At 37.4% G+C, this 26,337-nt stretch overlaps 2 protein-coding genes across 2 annotated transcripts; one reads left to right on the plus strand and one right to left on the minus strand.

Moving 5' to 3' along the window:
• Positions 1-398: 398 nt before the first annotated feature.
• cfap92 (cilia and flagella associated protein 92 (putative)) lies at positions 399-8,292 on the plus strand (the record flags this gene model as incomplete). Its single annotated transcript, XM_079845360.1, has 9 exons — positions 399-468; positions 1,665-1,855; positions 3,353-3,572; positions 3,975-4,112; positions 4,783-4,899; positions 5,943-6,127; positions 6,203-7,023; positions 7,131-7,325; positions 8,010-8,292. The coding sequence occupies 9 exons, from the start codon at positions 399-401 to the stop codon at positions 8,290-8,292; spliced, it is 2,220 nt and encodes a 739-aa protein (XP_079701486.1).
• Positions 8,293-11,160: 2,868 nt separating this feature from the next.
• On the minus strand, positions 11,161-24,119 carry acad9 (acyl-CoA dehydrogenase family, member 9). The gene is made up of 18 exons (XM_079844506.1): positions 23,845-24,119; positions 23,555-23,648; positions 20,625-20,726; positions 20,431-20,537; positions 20,230-20,330; positions 20,057-20,135; positions 19,793-19,967; positions 17,872-17,945; positions 17,711-17,786; positions 17,556-17,626; positions 17,341-17,460; positions 17,109-17,237; positions 16,036-16,115; positions 15,816-15,942; positions 15,438-15,515; positions 13,892-14,020; positions 12,390-12,462; positions 11,161-12,145 (listed from the first exon to the last, which is right to left on the minus strand). The coding sequence occupies exons 1-18, from the start codon at positions 24,022-24,024 to the stop codon at positions 12,045-12,047; spliced, it is 1,896 nt and encodes a 631-aa protein (XP_079700632.1). The 5' UTR covers positions 24,025-24,119; the 3' UTR covers positions 11,161-12,044.
• Between the last annotated feature and the right edge of the window lie 2,218 nt (positions 24,120-26,337).

Below are 26,337 nucleotides of genomic sequence, written 5' to 3' on the forward strand. Positions count from 1 at the left end.
CACAAAGCATTCAATATAACAAAAGCCAACGCTTCAAAGTTGTCTAATGCTTATACGCTCGATTAAAACATAAAAGTAGCGGCGAGGGGAATGCTGGAAAACAGCTGTCAGTTATGGTACAGTAAGTTTTGTTGAACTTTATAAAACAATAGTGAACATTATGTTTAAATTAGAAATTATACAAGATACAGATTATTTAATGTTATGTAGTAGCCTATCGCCATCTGAAATCATTTAAGTTACTGTACAATTAGTAGGCGTACTGTATTTGTTGTGTTTTAATATCTTCTAATCCAAGACCAATTTTTCTAGAACACAATGGCAACTTTAATTTAAACGCCGAACTCCTCACAGACTGTGGACCTGGTGCTGACAAAAGTGAAGATCTATATATGGAGATGCCAGAAACCAGTTCTGTGGACGGAAAAAAAGGAACATTCACAACAAACTCCAGCTACATTGTCACCTGTACAGTCAACATTGCATTAGCCATTTTTAAAGGCAGGTGATATTGTTTAAATGTATCAGATTTTATATGCATTTTGATGGTGATGAAATAATTTTTCCTGACATCAGTAAATTAAATAAATCGAGATGGTCAAGCCTAAATAGTCATATAAAGCACTTTGCACTTTAAAACACTTTGGCTTTGGCTTGCTCAGTTGGGAACACTAAATTATTCAAGTCATAATTAAGAGATAAAATGTTGAAAATATGATTTTAAATATCCTCATTATTAGATAAAAAGTAAAAAATATGATTTTAAAAGTCATAATAGTGAGATAAAAAGTCGAAAATACGACATGCTAAGTCATAATTATAAGATAACGTTGAAAAAATATGAATTATGAGTCCTCATTATTAGATAAAAAGTAAAAAATATGACATGCTAAGTAATTGTGAGATGAACAGTTGAAACTAGGACTTTAAAAATTTTAATTTTTGGATTTAAAGTCAAATTATGACTTAAAAGTCTAAATTATGATTAAAAATCATATCTTATTTTTCTTTTTTTCCTTCTTATTTTTATTTATTTATTTATTTATTTATTTATTTATTTATTTATTTATTTATTTATTTATTTATTTATTTATTTATTTATTTATTTATTTATTTATTTATATTATTTTGTTATTATTATTTTATTTTAATTTTTTTGTGCCTTAATTGTCTGATTTATTGCCTTTTTAGTTTGTATTATGTGCAACTGTGTATACAAAAAATCTGTTAAAATAAAATTAACAACAAAAAAAAATCCTAATTATGAGATAAAAAGCTGAAATTATATTTGAAAAAAGTCTAAATTATGACCAAAACACACACACACTAAGACATTCAAGAGATTAAATCATGCTTGTTTTTTTAAAATGCGCTTTGAATTTTTTACTTCACACTTATTAATAAATATTATTTAATGTAAATATTAATAATATTTACATTATTGTTTTCATTTTGTGCAATATATTTTTTACATGCGTTTTTACATTTTGAAATCAGTTTTTACAACAGAAATTATCAATCAAAAACTTACTTTAGCTTTTCATCTAAAACAAAATTAATTTCCTATCATCACTGTAAAGCTGCTGTGAAGCAATCTGTGTTGTGAAAAGGTGACGTGACTTTAGCATGAATAATAATATTATTCTGTGTTTTCTTAAATCAAGTAGAACACGAGGAGGATGAAAGAAAGAAAGGGCCAACAAAAGACCCATCCAATAAGGTAGTGGAGGCCCCCAGAGCTGAGGGCTATTACAGCATTGAGTACAACATGCTGCCTGATGAGCCTGAACCAATCAGAGCGGATCTAGTGATGTTTGGTGCTGCGGCTAAACTCTACATGGCGAATGAGACTAAGGTAAACTATTGGAATTAATTAGGGGATAATAAGCAGGAGCTTGTAAGTGCTCAATTATTTATATGTAGAATGATATTAACTACTACTTTGACTTGAAAACCAAACAGTTGTTTTTGTTGTCAATCTATGTTAATACATTATGCATACAGTTTTGCATCACTGACCCAAAGAAAGCTGGGCTAGAGTTTCAGTTAATTGCCTTCTTGGATTTCTTTTGTGCACCTCGCTGTTTAGGGTGAAGAATTTTTGTCTACCACTTAGAAAGAATAATGGTAACACTTTACAATAAGGTTGTATTCGTTAACATTAGTTAATGCATTAGTTAACATGAACTAACCATAAACAACACCTCTGTTCAGCATTAGTTAATCTTTGTTAACGTTAGTTCATAAAAATCCAACTGTTCATGTTTGTTCATGTTAGTTCACAGTGCATTAACTAATGTTAGCAAGATTTTAATAATGCATTAGTAAATGTTTAAATTAACATTAACAAAGATAAATAAATGGTTTATAAGTGCAGTTCATTATTAGTTCATGTTAATGTAGTTTACTAATGTTAACTAATGAACCTTATTGTAAAGTGTTACCAGAATAATTTGCTCATTTGAGATATCTTTGCATATGTGTTTTAATTGATATTTCTCCCCCAGTGACATTAAATGTGTTATACAATACACTAACATTCAAGTTGTTCGAGTATGTTTTTTTAAATATTAACATTAGGCCTAAATATCGGTTGGCTTTATGTAAATATGTAGGCCTATATGTATCCTGTATACAATGACTCAAGTTTGGGGTTGGTAAGATTTATTGGTTTAATGTTTTTGAGTTATGCTCACCAAGGCTGCATTTATTTGATCAAAAATACAGTATAAATGTGTAATATTATTATCATTTCAACATTGGTCTAATGCTATTTCATGCACTCTGACTTACACTGTTAAAGAGTTGGATTCTCATGCTAAACATGGCCAAAATGTAAAAAAACAACAACAACGAGTTGGACGTATGACAGAGTATATCTGTGCCAAATACACTCCTTCATGATTCAAACAAGTTTCGGAAAGTTTTTTTCAGAGTATGGCCCTTTATGAATTCATAAAGGGCGGAATGCCTTGTATGTGCACTTCTCCCATGCACATGCGCTGCGCACATCAACCAGAACTAGAGCAAGAGCGTCAACGAGCTTCGGGTTAAGGGAACCGTCTGCAGCGCTGTCATTTTGTTTTTAGACCACAAAATAAGCAATGTCACTAAAGAAGTGTGTTTTTGGTTGTGAGGGAAAGATAACCTTGTTCAGCTTCCCAAATAAGCCAGCGTTAAGGAAACAGTGGATGCAGTTTGTTTTTCTGGAGCAGCAACGGAGTTCTGCAAGTGTGTTTGTTTGTTCCCGGTCATGAATCGAAACCGCAGGCGATGAGTGAAACTACATCAAATGAGATGGTGGTCCAGTGGGTTAAACCATGGAACTGATGTGCCTTGATGTTCTAACTAGGTGCTGAAGCCTTGGCGAGAAGGAAACCAGGTGTGGGTGAGTTGGTCTCAGAATCTGAAAGTCAACGTGACCAGAGAGCTCCTAATTAAAATGGCCTCCCATAAGGTCACAGTTCGAGTATGGGACAGCAAAGACAAGATATCCTTCAAAGCCAGGGATGACAGACCCAAAGCCTTCAGACTACCACAAGAGAGGTCTGGAGAGGATCCTGATCAAATGGGTACGATCTATCTACCACTGTTTTATTGATTGTGCTCCTAATTCAATTTTCCACAACTTTCACTGGTTTGAATACCTCTATTATACAGCAAGTTTAAACACTGCAGAGCATAACTTTATGAAGTGAAATGTGGCTATGATAGACAAATAAATAAATAAATATTTGGCTTACCCAGGATGGGGCCACAGTGTTTTTTTAATTTAATCTAATTTACATTACAGTAAGCAGAAACATGATCTCATGTGTGGCGGATGCTTGACTGATATGACCCTTGACTGATCTGCTAGTTACATCCTCATATATTATACTAATGTATCACAAAGCACAATAAAACATGCAGCATTTCCAGTGATAATTCTTAGAACAAATCTTCAGTTGCAACATCACTAAATGTCTTCAAAGGTGGCATCAGGAAAATGGTTTTTAAGATGAGAGCTATTTATGAGAAGGAGAACAGGAGAACAAGGACATCTATGAAACACAGCAAAGATCCAGTCTCAGCTGATTATAGGAAGCGTTTGGAGCTTCGCTCTCCCACAGGTATGACATAATGCTAATGTTTATTAATACCAAAGTAACGGTATAAGGACAAAAAAAGTACAGTTACAGGTTTCAGTAAGATTTGTTTTATTGATTTTTAAAATACATTTCTTATGCACACCAAGGGTTTATTTAAATCATCACAAATACAGTAAACTGTGAAACATTATTACAATTTAAAATAACTCTTTTCTATTTGAATATATTTAAACATTTAATTTATTCCTGTGATGGCAAGATTGAAATTTCAGCAGCCATTACCGTGATTTTTTCAGGATTCTTTGATGAATGGAAAGTTCAAAAGAACAACTTTTGTTTTAAATAGCAATCTTTTGTAACATTTTAAAAGACTTAACTGTAATTATTGATCAATTTAATGCATCCTTGCTAAATAAAAGTATTAACCCCTTTCAAAAAACGCACTGACCCTAAACTTTTGAACGGTATCTAAATCTACTGTTTAAAGGATTGATTATTTAATACTTGTGATCGCTTATTAAATAGCTTGATATCAAATGCTGGGTTGTTTCAATCCATGTTTGGGTCAAATATGGAAAAACACAACTGTTGGGTTTAAAAATGTAATTAAAAAATTTGAACAGCGTTTTTTTTATCACTGTCTCTCAAAATAGCATGTCAGTGGTCACTTTACTTGTCTCTTTCTTTATAGAAATAACACGCACTAAGAGGACACTCTTCCAGAAACCCACTATTGCAGATCTCAAGGAGGTCAAACAGGAAAAGGAGGCTGCCTCACTGGAACTCAGTTTCGCTCCTCTTCTTGCAGGTAGTTTCTTCCTAGCAACCTCAGAAGAGTCTATAAAGTTCATGTATGTCTGTTGAACATGTAAAGATTCATGTTCTTGTATAGCTTTACCATTAGACATGGAGTAAGACACTTGCATTAAAGTCCTTATGGTAGTTTTAGGATCAAGTAGCCAAAAGCGGTTGTATTCTCCCAATCATATGGCTCTCATACACAGGTTTCCTGTAAGTGAATGTTATGTTTATACAATACATCATGAACATGACTTAAGCAAGGCAGCCAGCCATTTAGGGGCTGTTTCCCGTATGCCCCGAGCGCTGTGGGGTGGATCCGTGTAAGGGGGCTTCCCTGCAGGGTCCGTGCTACTTAGCCTCTAATTGGCTGTGGAATGGCACCAGCCAAATCCGACCGACTGTTTCTTTAGCTTTTGATGTGTCTCATCCAGACCCCCAGCAGGAGCTCCTGATGAAAGCCTTCGCTTGGGAAATATTTTAGCCTCGTTTCCATTAAGCCGAGCCAGACAATCACATGTAGCTTCTTTCAATGCAGGGTTGGATTTTACAGGATGGAGGCTAGCATCCAATCCTGTTATTATTTTGGCAAACCATTATCCATTGAAGACAGAATTCTCATCTTTATTATAATTACAGCTATGAAGAATGATATGGGAGTGAAGGACATTCCCATAGTTAGACAATGACTTATACACTACCGTTCGAAAGTTTAAAGACGTTTTTTCTTGAAAGAAATCAATCCTTTTATTCAGCAAGGATGGATTAAATTGATCAAAACTGACATTAAATACACCTATAATGTTGCAAAAGAGTTCTAAAGAGTTCAAATAAATGCTGCTCTTTTGAACTTTCTATAAATCAAAGACATCCTAAAAAATGCTGTTTCCATGAAAATATCAAGCAGCACAATTTTTAACACTTATAATAAGAAATGTTTCTTGACCACCAAATTAGCATAATTATTTCTGAAGGATCATGTGACACTGTTGAAATTCAGCTGTACATGGAATATATTTGTTTAAATATTAGCCTCCTGGCTGTTCATGTTAGGGAGCATGACGCTCACTGACTGCCTGGGATTCTGTTCCCGAGAAGTGAAAGAGGGATTTTGGAATATCACTCTGGATCAGCCACTTTTATCCGAGCAGCTAAAGGCTGAACTCAATCCACTAGTCATCACAGTTTTATCTGCTTCTTCTCTGCCATCGTCTCCCGTTCCTTTCCATGTGCTTAAGGTATGCCATTTCAGAAATGATTAGTTGTATTATTCAACATTAAACACAGGAATAATCATATTCATATTTCAATAGGAGAAATGTCTTCCTGTCTACTGCCAGTACAAGTTCCACAACATGCCTATTTACAGAACCAAAGGCCACGATCACAATGCTAATATCTACTTTAAGGATGTGAATGTGATTTTTACCGGTCCAAATCCTGGAAAGCTGATCGAGTTCCTTAGAGGTCCACCTATGGAGATCGAAGTCCATGATCGGGATAGAAAAAATGAAAGACCCTCCAGAAAACCTGCTGTATTTGGGACTGACCCCAATGATGCCAAACTAACAAGTATAGATCTATGGACCATTCTTAATGCCTTAAATGCAGATGCGGAACACCATGATCCATATGGAATAGCGAAACTAGATCTTTCAGATCTTCTCCTAGGATGTAAATATTTGAAGCTGACATTGCCCATTAGGTGTTCTGCGGAAAATGAGATTCCCTCAGATATCGCAATACCAGTGAGTAATTATCTGGAAGCTGACGCCCAACTAAAAGTCCAGGTGCAGATTGCTTACCCCCTCAATCCTAAAGATGGCAATAATGAAGGAGATTGTCCTTTTGGTCGCATCATTTATGTCTTTAAGTATAAAAATACTCGCATCTTAGCTAAACTGACATCCGAAATTCTACAAATTAATGCAGAGGCCTTCCAACTAAATCATTATCCAGAGGAAACTATTCAAAGGGTCCTATCTGGTCATAAAATAAGTGTCAAAGAAAGAGAGAACAAAAGGCTGAATGTTCTCACTGGATTTCATATGATGGATACGGCTCTACACCTTCTTGTTCTGGAAGGATTGAAGGATCAAGCAGTCAAAAGACTGTGGACTGCAGTGCCTATGAAGTAAGAAAGTCATCATTTAAAACGCTCCCACATGTGCACAACATTTACCAATATGCAGCAAAGCAAAAATTCCTGAAGATCATACAGACCGATCTGATCTTTTCCAGGTTGGATGAAGATGAGAAGGAACAGGTGACTGTGCTGTATAACTCAGGATTGAGTTTCTCAGAGCGACTGTATGACATGCTTGACGTGGGTCTGAGTCCGACCTGCCTTCTGAAGCCACTTGAGACCATTATGATGGAGCCTCTGGTGTTTATCAGGAATACGGTTCCTCATGCCTGTCTTGAAGCCATGAAACGGTATAATTGCAATTACACCCAAAGAAAAGATCTTCTTTTCCGTACAGGTTGCAGCGTGGTCCTTTTTTCTTGGTTTTCTCAGTATACAAAGAAAAAACAGTGACTGGATTAGTAGAGTGTAATGGTTTGACTGCAATTTCAACATGGTTACAAAGTACTATGTGTACTTGGATGCAATATGTGACCCTGGACCACAAAACCAGTCATAAGGGTAAATTTTTTTTAAAAATTGAGATCTATACATCATCTGAAATATGGTATGGTTTGTTAGAACAATATTTGGCCGAGATAAAACTATTTGAAAATCTGAAATCTGAGGATGCAGAAATAAAAGCCTTTAAAGTAGTTCAAATTAAGTCCTTGGCAATGCATATTACTACTACTACTAATTTTTATATATATTTAGGTTAAGAACAAATTACTAAATATCTTCAAGGAACATAATCTTTACTTAATATCCTAATGATTTTTGGCATAAAGGAAAAATCGATAATTTTGACCCATACAATGTTGGCTATTGCCACAAATATACCCGTGAGACTTAAGGCTGGTTTTTTGGTCCAGGGTCACATATATACTTCACAAAAAAGCATTTGCTGTGGTTTTTGCTAAACCTAGATGAACAAATGTGAAATACAGAGATATTGTTCAAGAAAGAATAAATGTTTTCAACTAACCTTTTAGTATAAGCCACATCCGCCAAGCCAAGAAGCTTCGAGAAGCAGTGCGCCTCAATCTGTTCCCGTCAGCCGACATGGTTCTCAGTTTAAGCAAGGAGTTTGGATCGGATCTCGGGAGAGATAAGCTATGGATGGCAACAGCGTCCCAGGAATCTCAGGATATTCCTGATCATTGTGACATTCGAAAGAGAACTCATATACCACTAGACAACTTCAACACAGAATATTTGCAATGGAAACAGAATGAGGGCAATAATGTGAAAAACTTCATTCAGGTAATGAATTAATTATATGTTTGAGGGGGGAAACTGAGTTAGCAATTTATTAAAGGCATTTTTTATTTCAGGCAAACATCGAAGATGTCCATAGGGCGAGTAGCGACTTACAAAAGCCAAAGCCAAATGCACTTTTGCATAATGTAACTGACAGTCAGACCATCCATTACCACAATGTTCAAACAAGGAACTCTCCAACTCGGGGTGGAGAACTACTCTGCAGAGAACTATCAAAGGTTGGCGTCAAAAACAACGTCTAAGCCTTTATTTAGCAATGCCAAACTGTAAGTAAAATGTGACTATTTGTTCTCTTTCTAGGACTCCACTTGCATTCCCTTCTCTTACCCAGGTTTTACGAGCAGTTTTGAATCTAACCAGCACCCAAAGCGTCCAGACGATGCTCGGATAGAGGAGCTGAGAATGGTGCTGTTGAGGCCATGCCATACCACTGTTACCCCCATCTGTGTCATGTTTCTTTCTCAGTGCAAATGTCAACTTTATGGGCATTCCTAAGAGCTTAAGCAAGAAGATAGAGTTTTACTGATGTTTACCTACCTTGCCCACCTCTTTACAGATCCCCAGAGCTTAAAACAGTATTTAGTTGCAAGTCGGGTGACAGGACTAATGCTGATTGACTCATGGGACACAATGCGTTATCTAGAAGCATGTGCTTGCCTGAAATTGATTTATCCACCTTTCAGAGTCTGTAACTTATTGTTCCCTGCTGAACATGAGCATAGCACCCAAAAATGTGAACCTTACAGATGACAGATTGATGTTATCATTAGCAGTTTCTCCCATTTAAGCAACTGAATGTGTTATGTTTGTGTCCCCCCCCCCAAAAAAAAAAACATTAATTTGCTATGCCTATTGGTTTACAGTCTTGGAGAGAAAACATTCTCCATGGGAATAAACTGAAGCCAACGCTTTCCAGATCCAGGCTTCCATGGATCTCCAGATATCAGGATTTTGAACTTTACTCCAAGCCCCCGATACAGTTTGGACCAGAGCTCCCGCAGAGCATCCATTTGGCTGGTAACTTTATCTTAACATTCTATTAACATGAACAAATCATGCTATTCTCACCAAATCAATAAATAGATGCACATGTATTATTGATTTGAGTGGAAATATTTAGGGCCCGAGCACCAATGGTGTGAGGACCCTATTGGAATTGTTCGGTCTATTATTCTTCTTCTCTAAAATGAATCGCATTTGAGTGTCTAAACATGCCCTAAAACTCATGAAACTTTGCACACGCGTCAGAAGTGGTGTAAAGACAACATTTTATTTTAACCCCGTTCGCGCTGTTTCACGCACAAGTATGAAATTCGGTAGACACATGTAACAGCCCAAAACCTACAAAAAAGTCGCTGGGAGCAAAATCTGAAAACCCAACAGGAAGTAAGATATTTAGAAATTTCTCGGCAAAATGAACGTATTTCCAGACATTGTACTTTAACAAACTCCTCCTGGAGATTTTATCAGATCAACATCATATTTGGTCATGTCTGTGGCGGCCTGACAAAGTTCGATGTTTCGCCGTGAAAGAGGAAGTTATTGGAACTCGGCCACACAATGTCCGATCTGCCCCAAACTTCCAATGTTTGATAAGAATCCTGGCCTGAAGACATCTACATGACAATATTAAGTTACAGTCAAAGCGCCACCTGCTGGCAATAGGAAATGGCATGCTTTGCACTGTTCACTCCCTGAAACACATTTAAATATGCCATGATACCAAACATGCTAGAAACATTAAATTATTAAACATTAAATCGTGCAACACTTGGCTAAGTGCTAATGTATTCGAATATCAACACGATACAGGAAGTTTGTTGTAACAGACATATCTGCCCTAATCGTCACATGGTTGATAATATTCCTGTCCTGAATACATCTACACAGCAATTATATTCAAAGCGCCACCTGCTGGCAGCAGGAAGTGTGGCACATCAAAATGACTTCCATTTTTCACCTAGGCTATATTTACCCGAATAGTGGCCATTGTTCACGGTTTTCCTGAGGTCACCAGGTGGCGGTGACCCCGGGTTCGAGGGCCCTTTCAACGTTGCTTGCAATTTTTAATTTTTTTTATAATTGTCCATGTATAGTATCTTTATGTTTTGTGTATTAGGCAGGGCTTGGCAAACTAGAAAAATTAGAAGCATTTAAATAACAGTCTCATTTTTATATTATACACATAAGTATTAATATTCCTGAAATTAATTAAAAAAATTATCCTATATTATAAAACTGACCTAACATCAGTTAAACCATTAGACACTCATTCATGGGAAAACCAAATAATCTGAACAAAAAAAAAAGAATAATAATTCTATGATCTAGAAACCAAGGCATAACAAAGCCTTGTTTGCTGATATCAAGTGACTCGGAACCACTGATTCGAAACAAAAATTCATAAAATGTTTTGAAGCCATGAATGTCATGAAGCAGTGTTTCAAAGAGACTGACTTACCAATTAGAATTGAATATTCCAGAAAGCCATGTAATAAACACTTATTACATGGCATCCTAGATAATTTGATCATAAAGGGACTTGTTTTCCTTTCTATTTCACATAGGAGAGGCTCTCCATGAGGAGCAGCTCCCGGCTGCACATGCTCAGCACAACAGGTGGCAGAGGAAGACGTTGCTTGGCGAGAGCTCAACAGGAAGCGGAAGACTTTCAGAGTTCATATGTCACATGAAGAGAGCAGGCCTGGATAAGCTACAAGACATACTGAAGGACAAGCCCATGAAATATTCTCTAAAAAAACCAGGAATAGGGTTAAAAGTACAAAACAAAAAACTGAGACTTCCCAAATTGACATTAATGGAGAAAATAGAAATATGCATGACAGTCAAATATCATTTTTTAAATTATGCAAATTTTATTGTTAGATAAGCAAGTTAATATACATATTATTCAAGATCTAATCCCTGTTTTTTCCCCTCAGCCCATTCCCGTTATTTCTGTGGTCCAGCCTTCTGAAACGACCGGCTCAGCAGAGAGGGAGGCCAATATTCCATTTGCTCCGGGACTCTTTCAGAACCGCAGCCTGAGCTGGGACAAAAACGCAATTCCAAGATACTCGTCCCAGTACAGCAAATTCCACTTCCGGTTAGAAATAATCCTTGTGCTTTCATTTGTACTGGTTTAAATTAAAATACCACAACTTGAAAAGGAACGTGAACCATTCAGACTACTGATATAAACGCTCACTTCTTGGAAGTGTTTCTGGAGCTCATAAATGAGAAGAAAAAAAAAAAAAAACTAATTTTGAACCTTCATAACGAAACTGCTCTGACATAAATGTTTGGATTTTTAAACAGAGAATACTGGAGGCCACATTCATTCCTGCACAAGCGAAGTGCTTTACCGTTCGCGGATAAAGACGAAAGCATACACTCCTTCCAGAAACCTGCTGAAGGCCCACAGACGCCAATGAAAAGTGCCCACTTCAAACACAGCAGAAACATTACAGAGATGAGAACCAACAAAGACATCACCTTGCATGTGCATTAAAGGTATTGCTTCAAATTCAAAATGACAGATTTCATGTCCTTCAACCGATATTAAGAAGCACTTAGGTGGCACTATGTCAAAGAAAACTGATATAAAAAGAACATTTTAAAGTGAGGCTCAATCATTACTGCATATTGTGAGAAATAAGTATATTTAATTTAATGATCACAGCAGTTCTTTTGGGTTAAACCGAGACACATGGTTGTGGGAAGCCTGTCGGACATCGAGAGCCATGTCAGAAGGTCCTGTCCAGAGGATGAGAGCAGACATACGCCCTCTTGGCTAAGACCTCCTGGGCGATCTTCTTTATGTTGGCATCGTTGTTCTCCGGGGAATCTGGAGAGAACACTCAACCCAATCATTCACTAAATCTGAACGCTCTGATCTAATGCATCGCATTGACTGGAGTTATTAGGCAGATGGTAATTGGAACAGCATGAATAGCGCATGCAAGTGTTAGTGACTGACTTATGGTTTGTAAGGTTGTGGAGGAAATTCTACAACATGTGCAAGTGCTTTGTCTTGCTATGCAGTAAATCGAGGAGGGCTGGTATCAATTATAGCTGTGCGTTTTACTCACTTTTTTGAAGCTGAGTCAACAAGAAGTTGTTCTTGAAATGAGCATCCTTGCAGAAAGTGTTGGTGAGCAGCACCTGAAAGCCAGTAGAGATTTAACAGGGTCGTTTACATTAACGATTTGAAAATTAAAGTGCAAGCAAATTTCCTTGATAACGACGTTTTTGTTGGCAAAACTCAGTGACCTTAGAATAAATTTAACAAAAGGAGAATCGACAGAAAACAACAACATGGAATTCTCAAACGTCCACTGCCGTTCAAAAGTTTGGGATTGCTCAAAAGTAAGATTTTTTAGACTTTTTTTTAAATAATTCTCTTATGAACATATAAAATGTAATTTCTTCCTGTGATGGCAAAGCTGTATTTTCAGCATCATTACTCCAGTCTTCAGTGTCACATGATTCTTCAGAAATCATTTTAATATGCTGATTTGCTGCTCAAGAAACATTTCATTTTTTTCAAGATTCTTACAGTTAACAAAAACAGACATTCATCTGAAATAGAAAGCTTTGTCTGTTTTTTATAATAAAAGACTTTTGAATGGTAGTGTATAATATACACTACCGTTCAAAAGTCTGGGGTAAGTACAATTTCTTTAAAGAAATTAATACTTTTATTCAGCAAGGATGCATTACATTGATCAAAAGAGACAGTAAAGATATAATGTTACAAAATATTCTATTTCAAATAAATCGTATTTTTGTTTTTTTTTTACTTTCTATTAATCGAAAACCCCTGAATTTTTAAGGTAATAATACATGTTTCTTGAGTAGCAAATCATCATATTACAATGATTTCTGAAGGATCATGTGACACTGAAGACTGGAGTAATGACGCTGAAAATTAAGCTTTGCCATCACAGGAATAAATTACATTTTAAAATATATTCAAATAGACAACAGCTATTTTGAATTTTAATAATATTTCACAATATTGTTTTTCCTTTTTTTAAAAAAATCAAATAAATGCAGCCTTTTTGAGCATAAGACTTTTTTTTTTTTAAACATTAAAACAATCTTACCGATCTCAAACTTTTGAACAGCAGTGTATTTTTAAAAGCATGTATAACATCCTATAACTTTTATGAGTTGGATAAGACCAATGCAAGCAATCAGCATTAAATCAAAAAGGTCATTAAATTGTTTCCATCCATTGTTTCTCTCAAGCAAAATCAAAACCGCTCTGCTGCTATAAATTAAAATTCAGCTTATGTTGAAATGCCTCCCGGGACTTCTGAGAAGAAACGCATTATTTTTCACATTGCAGCTTCCACAAACAAATTAAATATTCCCTTCAAGTTTAGTCCTCCATTTCACTTAATGAACCATTTCTTTTTTCTGCCCTAATCTGTACTCGTTCATCACTGCATCCTTCATTTAAATGCTCAGACTGAACACGGAACAAAAAGGTCGATGTCTCTAGTCAAGTCTCAGGTCCAGTTTACATTCTCCCTTTCCCTTTGGCTGACCTTGTGACCTCAGTGAGGAAGGTTTAAGAGTGGGTTACCTCATGGTCATGATTGCGCAGGCCGATGCTGATGGAGCGACTGGTGCGGGACAGGACAGCTGTCATGGCGTAGAGGTTAATTAACACATCTGCAACTTTCTTCAGCACAAGCTGCTCCTCGACGATTGTCTGAAACAGACCAAGTTACAACTGTTTTAATCTGTGATATTAGAGGGTTTGTTTTGTTAAAGGTCTTTCTATAAGAATGAAATACTTTGTGTGTGTGTTTTATGTAGTTCAATTTTTTTGGTTTCGTTTAAATGCCATTTATTCCTAGGATTTTACATTTTCAGCATCATTACTTCAGTGACATTAATTATTATTAATTGAAAACAGTGGTGTACATTTCTTTCAGGATTCTTTGATGATTAGAAAGTTGTTTTCATGTGTGTTAATTCATTGCTTTGATTACAATGACTTTACTATTATACATGATGTGATTCACTGAAGGCTGATTGCCGAAATGTTTGATTGATCGATATGCTTTGTAGCGTTTAGTAATTCATTAAGGAGACACAAGCGAGTGCGGACCTTTTGTTTTTTATTTGAAAGTATTGCCATTTCCACTGATCTACGCACCTAAAAACCATTTGAGCGCAGTGATTCTATCTTTTTTAATGACTTTACTATTGTAATAAAATTGTAAAAAATAAGTAGTGCATTCCAAACAAATCCAACCTGTAACTGGTGGTCATATGAAATGTTAATGATAAACATGTAAGCACACATTTGTCTGTATCTAGAATGAAACACTGAATATCATATTTCAAGATGTTTCAGTTGATCTAGTTCATTAAAGTAGGACATAATCAAGGCCGTCTTTACGGTAATACCCATAAAGACACGAGGAGATCTTGTGCCTGCCTTTCTACAGTTCGTATTTCACACAGCATGTAGGCAAAAACGCTGCGGCGGGGGGATTTATTCCTTTAAACGCTTCCTGCAAATGAGAATGAATGAAGATGAAATGTGGTGCGCTCCAACAGAAAAAAAACGTGTGTGCGTGGAAATCTGAAGCACTTCCAGTCTGATTACAATAGCACGGCCACACAGACATTCATTCAGAAAAGAGAGAGTGAGGCCAGCTGTGTCACACATGAACGTTACCTCAGCCCAACAGGAAAGAAGGGACCAGAGACGAGGTCCCAGCAGCGCTAACGGCCCACGCTAATGACTTTGTGCGTTACGATAGCAACCGAGAGAAATAACATGTCTGTACGTTAAGCGATTGGTCATTTGTCACTTTCTGGCAGCATGTGAGGAATGTGGACAAAGTCAGATTAAAAACTGATGGTGGGGAAAATGGGAGATTGATGGGAATGGTGACTATGAGGCCTGGCTTACAATAAATATAGCGTCGTTTTTATGCAGAAAGAAAGAGTTTTGCTTTGGCATGACATTATCCATCATCCAGAGTCTGGTCAAATTAAAAAATATAACATAAAATGGTAAACACTGAAGTAAAAATTCTGTAAAATTATACAATAAATAATAACAACTTAATTGATATAAAATCAAATAATGTAATAAATGAATAAAACTTTACCTTTCCATATCGGTACAGTAAGCTTTCCACAGTAGAGCCGAAGAGTTCAGCGTTCTGCTCAAACATTTTGGCGCTCTCCTGTGGGAGAATGATGACATCATTACTTCGCTGAAAACAAGCTGGGCTCAATTACTCGACCACACGGGTTTAAAGGAGAGATCAGAAGGAAGGATTCTGCTGATGAAATGACACTGGCAGGAGAACTAGACGAGATCAGATGTGAGGGTGACAGGACTTTTACTGGACATCCCTAAGCTGCTGTTATTATTACCATGACGTAATCCGTACATTCATTTTTATGATCACTGGTGTCATGATTTTACTATATATTATTGCTGATTACAGTCATATAGAGCACACGCAGCATTGGTTCTGTACCGTCAGACTGGGGTGCACAACACCATCTTTGCCGGTCAGTCCAAAGTCCACCGTCTTCACCAGAGAGCCCTTCAATTTCTTTCCCAGAATCTCAAACACCACCCCCACATTTCCCTTCTTCATCTCCCTGTGAGAAGACAATAACACATGTTAAAGAATGTGAATATGAATTAATCAAGAAGAAGGACATTTATAAATGTATATTATATTTCTGACATACTTTATCTTTCCTGTTAGTATTTTGCCGGCATACTGCATTCCTGTAAGTGCGATGTACATCCTCAAAATCTCATTAGTGCCCTAAAAACAGGGAGGGGGAAAAAAAAGAAAAGAAACTGTATTATATAATGCATTTCTCATTTAATTGTTTTTGCACGTTCATGCTGCAACCTTACGTTTGTCACCATGCCCTCTGGTGGTCAAAAATTGAGAAAAATAAACCTTTTTTCTATTTTTATGAACTATTATTATATTATTCCACACATTAAAGCTGCCATTCAAAAAAAGTAATCTAATTAATAACATGATGCACCAATTAAATCTTATAAATTGCAAATAATCAAATAAAACAATAATTGATGAGAAAAACCAGCCTCAAGTTAAATTGATTCCTACTATTAAGGTTGAATATTAAAAGTAAAACAACAAAATTGCGTTTAGTCTATTTTTGGCCACTAGTTCATGTTAAATAAATTGTACACTTTAATTGAAAGGGTCAGCAAGAAATTAATAGTTCAGCAAGGATGCGTTAAATGAATGTGACAGTAAAGACATTTATAATGTTACAAAAGAGTTTTATTTGAAATAAATGCTGTTCTTTTGACCTTTCTATTCAAAGAATAATGAAAAACCCACAAAATCCCACAAAAAAATTCCACACAAATGTTTCAAGAGCAGCAAATCAGTATATTAGAATGATTTCTGATACTAAAGACTGGAGTAAAGATGCTAAAAATTCAGCCTTACCATCTCATGAATAAATTACATTTTAAAATGCATTAAAAAAAGAAAACAGTTATTTTAAATTGCAATAATATTTCACAATATTACTTTTTTATTTATTTTTTACTGTTTTTGATCAAATAAATGCAGTCTTGGTGATCATAATAGACTTCTGTAATGTACATTAAAAGTACATAAAGTATTTTTGCTAATTTGATTTCACAGGACCCCTGTACTTCACAAGTCTAAGCTTATTTTTTTTCTCAAGCAGTGAGCTTACAACTACAGCTGTGCTTCCCTTTCAGGTCAGTATAACACACACATTACAGTTGTAATCATGTTCTTCTGTACCTCAAATATCTGGAGGATACGGCAGTCCCTGAGGTAGCGCTCGTAGGGGTAGTTCTTGGTAAAGCCCAGGCCTCCTAAAACCTGCAGGGCTTCACTCACACAGATCCAGCTGCCCTCAGAGCTGAAGACCTGTAAAGTCACCGCTGAGGCTCATTTGATGATATCAGGAGCAGATCCAGTGTGTTGTTTTTCATTTATAATCTTAAGTGATGATGATTTCAAGATACTTTACCTTGACCATAGCGGCCTCCAGAGAACAGTCTGGGACTCCAGGTCGGTCCATCATTCCAGCAGTGAGGTAAGCCATGCTCTCCATCACAAAAGCATTTATGGCCATGGTAGCAAACTTTTCCTGTGTCCAAGTAAAATAAAAAGCATATACTGAATGTTAATAAAGTGAGCAAATAATAATACCAACAGAATAATTCAATATGACTAAATATGTACCTGAATCATTCCAAACTCAGAAAGGCTCCTGTTGAATTGTTTTCTTGTGCCAGCATATTCGGATGCCAACTCTGGAATAACACCGCATGAAAAGAATGTATAGAGATTTAAATTTTAAAGGATGTGTTGTGAATTTGAATGAATCATGTTCTCACCCATCAGCTTCTTGATCACCCCTGCACCTGCACTGCCCATGCTGAAGCGCCCATTATTCAGGATGTTCATTGCGACCTAAAGACAATGCACACGTCACGTGTCAAAGCAACATCACATTATTGTAGTGTTATAAAATGTGCTGGCTTTGTGTTTGGATCACCTTAAAACCACCACCGACTTCACCAATTACATTCTCAATTGGCACCTTGGTGTCTTCAAATGAGATCTCACAAGCTGTGGAAAGTATACATTTTCAATTCATTTGCATGCAAAAAAGGGGTGTATTAACTTCATTTTGATCAATAAATATATTGTTGTAATATATATATATATATATATAAAACACTGATCAGGCATATTTTTATGACCTAATATTTTGTCCCCCTTTTGCTGCCAAAACAGCCATGAGCCATTGAGGCATGGACTCCACTACACCCCTGAAGGTGTGCTGTGGTATTTGGCACCAAGATATTAGCAGCAGATCCTTTAAGTCCAGTAAGTTGCGAGGTGTGGCCTCCATGGATCGGGCTTGTTTGTTCAGCACATCCCACAGATGCTCGATTGGATTGAGATCTGGAGGCCAAGACAACACCTCACACTCGTTGTTGTGTTTCTCAAACCATTCCTGGACCATTTTTGCTTTCGTTGAAAGGGTGTACATGCTCTGCAACAGTGCTTAGGTGGTACGTGTCAAAGTAACATCCACATGGGTGGCATGACCCAAAGTTTCCCAGCAGAACATTGCCCAAAGCATCACACTGCCTCCACCGGCTTGCCTTCTTCTCATAGTGCATCCTGGTGCCATGTGTCCCCCAGGTAAGCAACGCACACGCACCCGGCCATCCACGTGATGTAAAAGAAAACGTGATTCATCAGACCAGGCCACCTTCTTCCATTGCTCTGTGGTCCAGTTCTGATGCTCACGTGGCCACTGTTACCGCTTTCCACGGTGGACAGGGGTCAGCATGGGCACCCTGACTGGTCTGTGGCTATGCAGCCTCATACACAACAAAATCCAATGCACTGTGCATTCTGACACCTTTCTGTCAGAACCAGATTTAACTTCATGAGCAATTTGAGCTACAGTAGCTTGTCTGTTTGATCTGACCCCACAGGCCAGCCTTCACTCCCCACGTTTATCAATGAGCCTCGGCCACCCATGACCCTGTTGTCGGTTCACCACTGTTCCATCCTTGGAGCACTTTTGATAGATACTGACCACTGCAGACCGGGAACACCCCACAAGAGCTGCAGTTTTGAAAACGCTCCGACCCAGTCGTCTAGCCATCACAATTTGGCCCTTGTCAAACTAGCTCAAATCCTTACGCTTGCCCATTTTTCCTGCTTGTAACACAACTTTTATTTTACCAGGAAAAAAAGCACATAGAGATTAAGAATCTCTTTTACAAGCGTCCTGGCCAAGACTGACAGCAACACATCTCATATGGGTTTAACAGATAACATCCATCCACATAGACACACACAAACAAGTTAAAGGCATACTCCACTGTTTTTTGAAAATAGGCTCATTTTCCAACTCCCCTAGAGTTAAACAGTTGAGTTTTACCGTTTTCAAATCAATTCAGCTGATCTCTGCACTTTTAGCATAGCTCAAAAATGACCAAAGACTTTCAATATTTTTCCTATTTAAAAATGTACTCTTCTGTAGTTACATTGTGTACTAAGACCGACAGAAAATGAAAAGTTGTGATTTTCTAGGCCGATATGGCTAGGAACTATACTCTCATTCCTGTGTAATAATCAAGGAACTTTGCTGCCGTACCATGGGTGCAGGTGCACCGGCTCAATGATATTACGCAGCGCCTGAAAATAGGCTAACTTCCATCAACATAACCAACGTGACAAGCTGCTTGCACAGGGAGCGTGCCTTATAATCACGGAGACATTTGTGAGAGACGATTCAGAAGATATTTACTTTGGTGCAGATCCTGAAACATATCTATTTGATCCAGAATACACTGAAGATTAGGTTGTGACGTATGTTGATGGAAGTTAGCCTATTTTCAGGCCTTTCGACATCAGTTTCAAGTACAGAAAAGTAGGTGAAAGTTCAAACTCACTGTTTGAGCCTCTTATGCCCAGTTTGTCTTCAGGTTTGCCACTGCTGATGCCACCGAATGCCCTCTCTACAATGAAAGCGGTGATCTTATCTTTCTTTTGTCCATCTTTGTCAACAACTTCTGTTCTGGCAAACACGGTCATGATGTCTGCCCATCCGCCATTGGAAATCCAAAACTTGAGAGCAAAAATTAACATTTAATCGAAATACAGCCCGTGAAGAGATTTCACCAAGCTAGACAGAATGATCTAATTGGAGTGGTCACCTTTGTTCCATTGAGCAAGAAGTGCTTCCCATCTTCTGTCATCGTGGCCCGTGTCTGTATAGATGCAGCATCACTGCCGCTAACACACAAAAGTACATTTCATTTAAAATAAGAAATCATAGCAGATCTGAAAAAGATCTGATCGTTTCTAAATCTTAGGTTAAATACAGTACCTTCCAGGTTCAGTGAGGCAGAAAGCTGCAATATGTTCTCCTGTTGCTAGTTTGGGTAGGTATTTTGCTTTCTGATCATCATTTCCAGCAATCAAAATTCCCTGAAATGCAAGGGCTGTTATGTAAATTGTCTTTAAAATATCAGTCAACATAGTAGTTACTATAGGACCCACAATGTAATGCCGAAAGCCATTTGCTCACCTTCAGGCCAATGGCTTGATGTGCTGCAAGTGTGACCGCAATAGCTCCATCTAAAGACGTGATCTCTCCTAACCTGGCATACATGGTGTTTGAGAGGCCCAGACCGCCTGGAGGAAACAGGCAAACAAGCAGATTAAACTCTCTGACGGTATATTACAAATAGTCCCTCGTATGAGGTCAGAGGTCAGTCTCACCATATTCTTCAGGTATCTGGATGCCAAACAGCCCCAGTTCCTTCAGTCCATTCAAAGTCTCAGGAGGAATTACGGCGTCACGGTCGATCTTCGTAGAATCAACTAGAGGTGATATTTGCACAAGTACAGAAAAAAGGACGTTTGAATGAATCCAGGAAAATGCAAAAGCTGAGATCAGGTATTAACACTTTTATATATTAAATCTGAAAATCTTAAAGAAAAATCACAATTGTGTGCAAATTAAAGATTCCTTCGCTTCCACTGAGGCACAAAACTATTTCTGCTAAAGGCACAATATGAGATTTTCACCGCTAGAAGTCGCTTATTCAAAACAAAGGCGTAGCTTGATGACGCCTTGATTTTGTGGAATCGTGGGAGTTGTTGTCTTCACCTCTACAGCCGGTGGAAAAGAATCCGACAGGACTTGGGCAGAAATCATATTCATGTATGAGCTGATGTATTAAATATGTATTAATATTACTGTAGAATGAAGCAGGGTTGGGCTGAGCTGTTGGCCGCTGGAGCGATTGCTAATGAGACAAACGACACACGGCTCGAGAGCAGTGGAGCTTTTATTATGCCGCACACAACAGCTTTCGCTTCTTCCGTGAGTATGTGGGTTAACGCAGCGCTATTTTATCATATTAGATACATTTGAGTGTTACTTGAAAGGCAGGGCTCGACATTAACGCTTGTCCGGGACAAGTGGATTTTTTGAAGGGACAAGTGAAAGAGAATTTTATTTGCCCGACCGGACAAGTATCATGATTAAAACGTCCAAAAATAACTAGGGAATCACCAAAATGCAACAATGATTCTATATTCATTTAGTGTAATTGGCAATCGATAGTGGATAATAATGCATAATGAACTGACGGTAACAAGGTTGCGCTGTTGACGCTCGCGCAGCCTCTCGAGGAGAAATCACAACAAATGAGCGCCGCTCATACAAAGAAACTCAGTTAACATACACGGTTAAAATTACAAATTGTGGAGTTTTTATATTTATAACATATGATAGCCTACAATTAAGAAACCTCACAGAACCAAGAGTGCTGTTTTCCTGAATACCATTACGACTGGAAATGACACTGATTTCATATGACAGTTCCATAAACAATTAATTAACATTAAGTCACTTACATTTTAGATGCAATATGGACTGTTTTTGTTCGATTTCAGCAGCAAAAATAGTTCCAAACAAAGATCACAGCAGAACCATAACGCTAACCATTCATCTCACAGCAGCGGTGTGTTACTGAATGATTCAGTGTTTTGAATGAAATGGTTAAATCAAAGATTCAATGACCTGTTCAGAAATGACTGCGGACCTGTCCCAAATGGCACCCTAAACCCTCACGGTCTTCCTCCGCACTTTCACAACGTAATGCCAGGAAGAAGTCCGCTGCGTAGCCCGCACCAGTGTGGGCTCGGCAGAAGTACGCATCGAGGGAGAGAGGGCGCATATCGACCTCTAAGGCCCAGTCCCAAATGGCACACTTCATGTGGACTTTCGGCCTTGTGGACTTACAATCACGAGCGCCCCCTTTGAGGTCGATATGCGCCCTCAATGCTCACTTCTGCCGAGCCCGCACTCGTGCGGGTTACGCAGCGGACTTCTTCCCGGCAGTCAAAGCGGCATTACGTCGTGAATGTGCGGACTCAGAGGAAGGCCGTGAGGGTTTAGGGTGCCATTTGGGACAGGGTCAAAGGGGCCGCTCGCGAGCACCCTTCTGAGACCTAAAATGACAAATGGGACACCCTGCGGTCTCATGAACTTAACGGACACGTGCACGCAGCGTAGCGTCCACAAGACCGAAAGTGCACATGAAGTGTGCCACTTGGGACAGGGCCTGCCTCATTCTTGAATGAATGACTCAATGACTCACTCATTAAGACGTTCACCTGCTGCCACCTACTGGTGGTTTAGTTTCATCTTTCCAACATTTCTTATTTGTATTTTCAAACATATTTAAAACAACCTCATAACATTATTTAATGCAGTTGTATTTTTTGTGTGTAAATTTAATTATTTAATTTGATTGGTAGCAGCAGCCCTATAGTGTCTTATTCTAATGTAATTTATAGATCAATTTAAAAAAAAAAAGAAAGCTGAAGCATAGCCTAAATTTAATGAGATTATGGAAAAAAGGGCCTTCATATAATGTCACAAATATACAGATTTAAATATGGCAAAGATGATTGAACACTGGAGAGAATATTGCTTCAGAATAAATAATATTTACAACACAAAGCATTTTTTTTTTTATTCGGACAAGTGCCAGATTTACTTGTTTGAAGGACAAGCACGTGAACCGGCCTATGTTAATGTCGAGCCCTGAAAGGTATGTTATGTTATGCGTTCGCCCTGTGGCTACTATGAGACATTTTTTGCACACTGCAGTAAGCTAGATCGATATTAGGCATGGTAAAACATGGTACTCGCGGTAAACCCTGAAAACGAGACTTAAGACTATAACAAGACTAACTGTGTTGAGCTATATAACAATGGTTTGTATTCTGTCGATGAATGTATCCAAACAGTTGCTAGCCTGTCTAATAAAACACTAAACATATTAAAAGCGTATTTTTGGTGTTGCCGTGGTTTCAACAAAACAAAACCGGAAATCGAGGGTAACGTAACGCGTGTATGATGTCATTGATAGGCGACACACTGACACGGTTTGTGTCCTTGATAAAATTGCTTATTTCTCTGTTGGGATGATGTAAGTACGCAAGTCAACACAATATATAACATTGTTATAATGGTTTTTGGCTATTTTAATCCAAAAATCTTCACATTGTGCCTTAAGTAATTTTCACAAGTGGACTCCACTGATTTTTTGAGATGTTAAAGTACGTTATTATAATATAATACAGCTCACAATAAATAGACAAAATACAATAATACATGCTAGCTTTGTACACACCATCTTCACTGAAAAACTTCTCCACAGGCTGAACAAGTTGGTTGATCTCCTCTAATTCTTCATTGCTAATTTCTGGGTAGGGAAAGACTTCAGCCTGAAAGATGCATGCATCATTTTTTAAACGTAAAATTACAGTATTTTCCAGATTAAAAAATAAAAATAAAAATCCAAGATGGAAAACTATTCACTGTAATAATTTATAATACTGACGATAATAATATACGGTGTCACATTTAAATAGGTATGTCAGTTATGTAAAAACAAATTATTCTGCATTTTGTTTACATTACCTTGTTTACTTTGCCCAGGAACAGATCTTTAGCATATGCCAAACTCCTCGCACTAGATCTAACGGAGCGCCGCGACTGAAGGTAATGCAGGCAATCTCCTGTTTGCGCGACTCGTGCACCGAACAAATTTCTCCCAAGCTTGACCGTATTTGTCAAACGAGTAAGTTTGTTGAGACTCATCTTCAAAGTAGATACTCACCCCTTTCACCCTACGACTGGCTGAAACACCTTTCACCCATTTTCGTCTCACGTTGATGACGACACGAGTCTACTATGGTGCAGTTCTTTTCATGCACTGCAGATGTCAGTGTTTAGCTGCAATACACAAACTGTTATTCATTTCAATGCTGAGTGAAAACATTATCGTGAATTCTCACTAGTCACTGAATTCATCGCAATTGTTCCTCAGATTCATGTGCATTTCCAAATAATATTATTATTAAAAACAGTTATTAGAAGTTCAGCGGTTCTCTTTCGTGTCAGTTCTTTGGGCAGCGATGTCGCCGTTGGTGTTGACAATGAGGATTTAACCCTCAAAGCTGCTCTATTTATAGCCTACAGCAAGCCAGACAGACACAGCCAAAAAGGGCACCGAGTCCCTTTCTCATCACCACCTGTCTGTAGGTCACACATGCATAAGAAACAGTTTGGCCAGACATTCACAACTGAGGTGCTGTGCAGTTTCGCCATAAAAACATGAATCTTTAGGCTTTCAGCATTATCTTTAGTACAAATATAGCCTACTACCAAGCCTGCATTTAGGCTATTTGATCAAAAATGCAGTTGAACTGTGAAATATTATGATTTCAAATAGGCCAAACTGTTTTCTATTTTAATATATTTAAAATGTTTTATTTATTCCTGTGATGGCAAAGCTGAATTTTCAGCATCGTTACACCAGTCTTCAGTCACATGATCCTTCAGAAATCATTCTAATATGAAAACAGTTGTGCTGCTTAATATTTTTGTGGAAACCATGATATATTTTTTTCATGATTCTTTGATGCATAGGAAGATCAAACGCATAAAAAAAGAAGAAATCTTTTGTATATAACAAATGTCTATTAACATGTCCTTGCCGATAAAATTATAAATCTAAAAAAAAAGATTTTTATACTTTTTATATATATTCAAAGCATTTGTGTAATTTCTTGGCTTGTCTAATTCAGATCTCATATATGGATGGCTGTATTTAATGGAAGATTATTTTGATATTCCAATTCCAGTACTTACCTTGAGTTTGTGATGTTCACAAACATAAATATATTAAGAAACTCAAGCTTATAAAAGCCTTTAAAGAGTACCGAGAAGACTAATAGAGACTAACCTATAAGTTATTTACAGAATGCTTTAGTTTGATCACTATATTAAAGCTACACTGTGTGATATTTCCCCCCCATCTAGTGGTGAAACGGTATATGACCATCCAGTGAATATTAGTTTCTGTTCCTCTCAATTCTGATTTCGTTTTAACTCCTTTGGTGGCCGATTTAGTCCAAGATTTACATGGCTTCCAGTTCGACCTGGTCCACATTCGACACGGTGCCATCTAGTGTTAAACTGCGAAACGCGAAGCTTGAATTTACGGGTATGTCCCTCTTTGGCTAATGTACTTTCAAGATGGAGGGGCAACATGGCGACCGGCATTCAAACCCCTCACCCGTATGTATTTTCAATGGCATATTATAAACTTACGAGAATACTTTATTACTTGAAAGGAGTAAATATACATTAATGAGCACATATATTTTTGAAAGAACTAAGTGTTTTTAGCTAAGAATAAACTAAAAAGTTACACAGTGTAGCTTTAACAAAGAAATGTATGACTAGAAATTTGTCAGAAAGACTATTGCAAGGATTCTGAGAACCACCAAGCCTTTCATAAAATCCGATATGCAATGACCTTGCTGACTCAAATTGTACTTGTATGTAGAATTCAAGGCTTTGTAGAGTTTTGAGGCTCAAGCTTCATATCTAATTACAAGAGTTTAATAAGATTGCATTTGAGGTGCACCGAAAATGGACAACGCAGAACAATACAAGTTTATGGTATATTGTTTTATTTCATGTTCTCAACATGGTCACAGTTATAGTTAAACATCAATAGGGTCTCATCATCTACTTAGAAACAGAATGCATATTAAAACCATAGTTCTCCTCTCCTCATTTGGTAGTTAAAAAAAATATGTATGTTTGAGTGGACGCACATGAAAGGCGGTGAGAGTCATGTAACAGTCGGCTTATTAAAGAATATCCTATGACAAATTCAATAAGTACATTTGGTAGCAGAAGCAGTGTCATGTTAATATGAGTCTCTTCAAGGTGGAAAAGGACTACACCGTCAATGCGATGGCTGAGCGAAAAACAAAAAAGTATAATACAGACTATGTACACGCCAAACAAACCCCCAACACTTACACTTTCCCTTTATCATCCTTATTAGATTTCTATATGATATGCTTTTCTTCTAATTTCTCACATTGGTTTGTGATA

This window comes from Gobio gobio (assembly GCF_949357685.1).
Source record: "Gobio gobio genome assembly, chromosome: 19".
In the NCBI taxonomy this organism is placed as follows: domain Eukaryota; kingdom Metazoa; phylum Chordata; class Actinopteri; order Cypriniformes; family Gobionidae; genus Gobio; species Gobio gobio.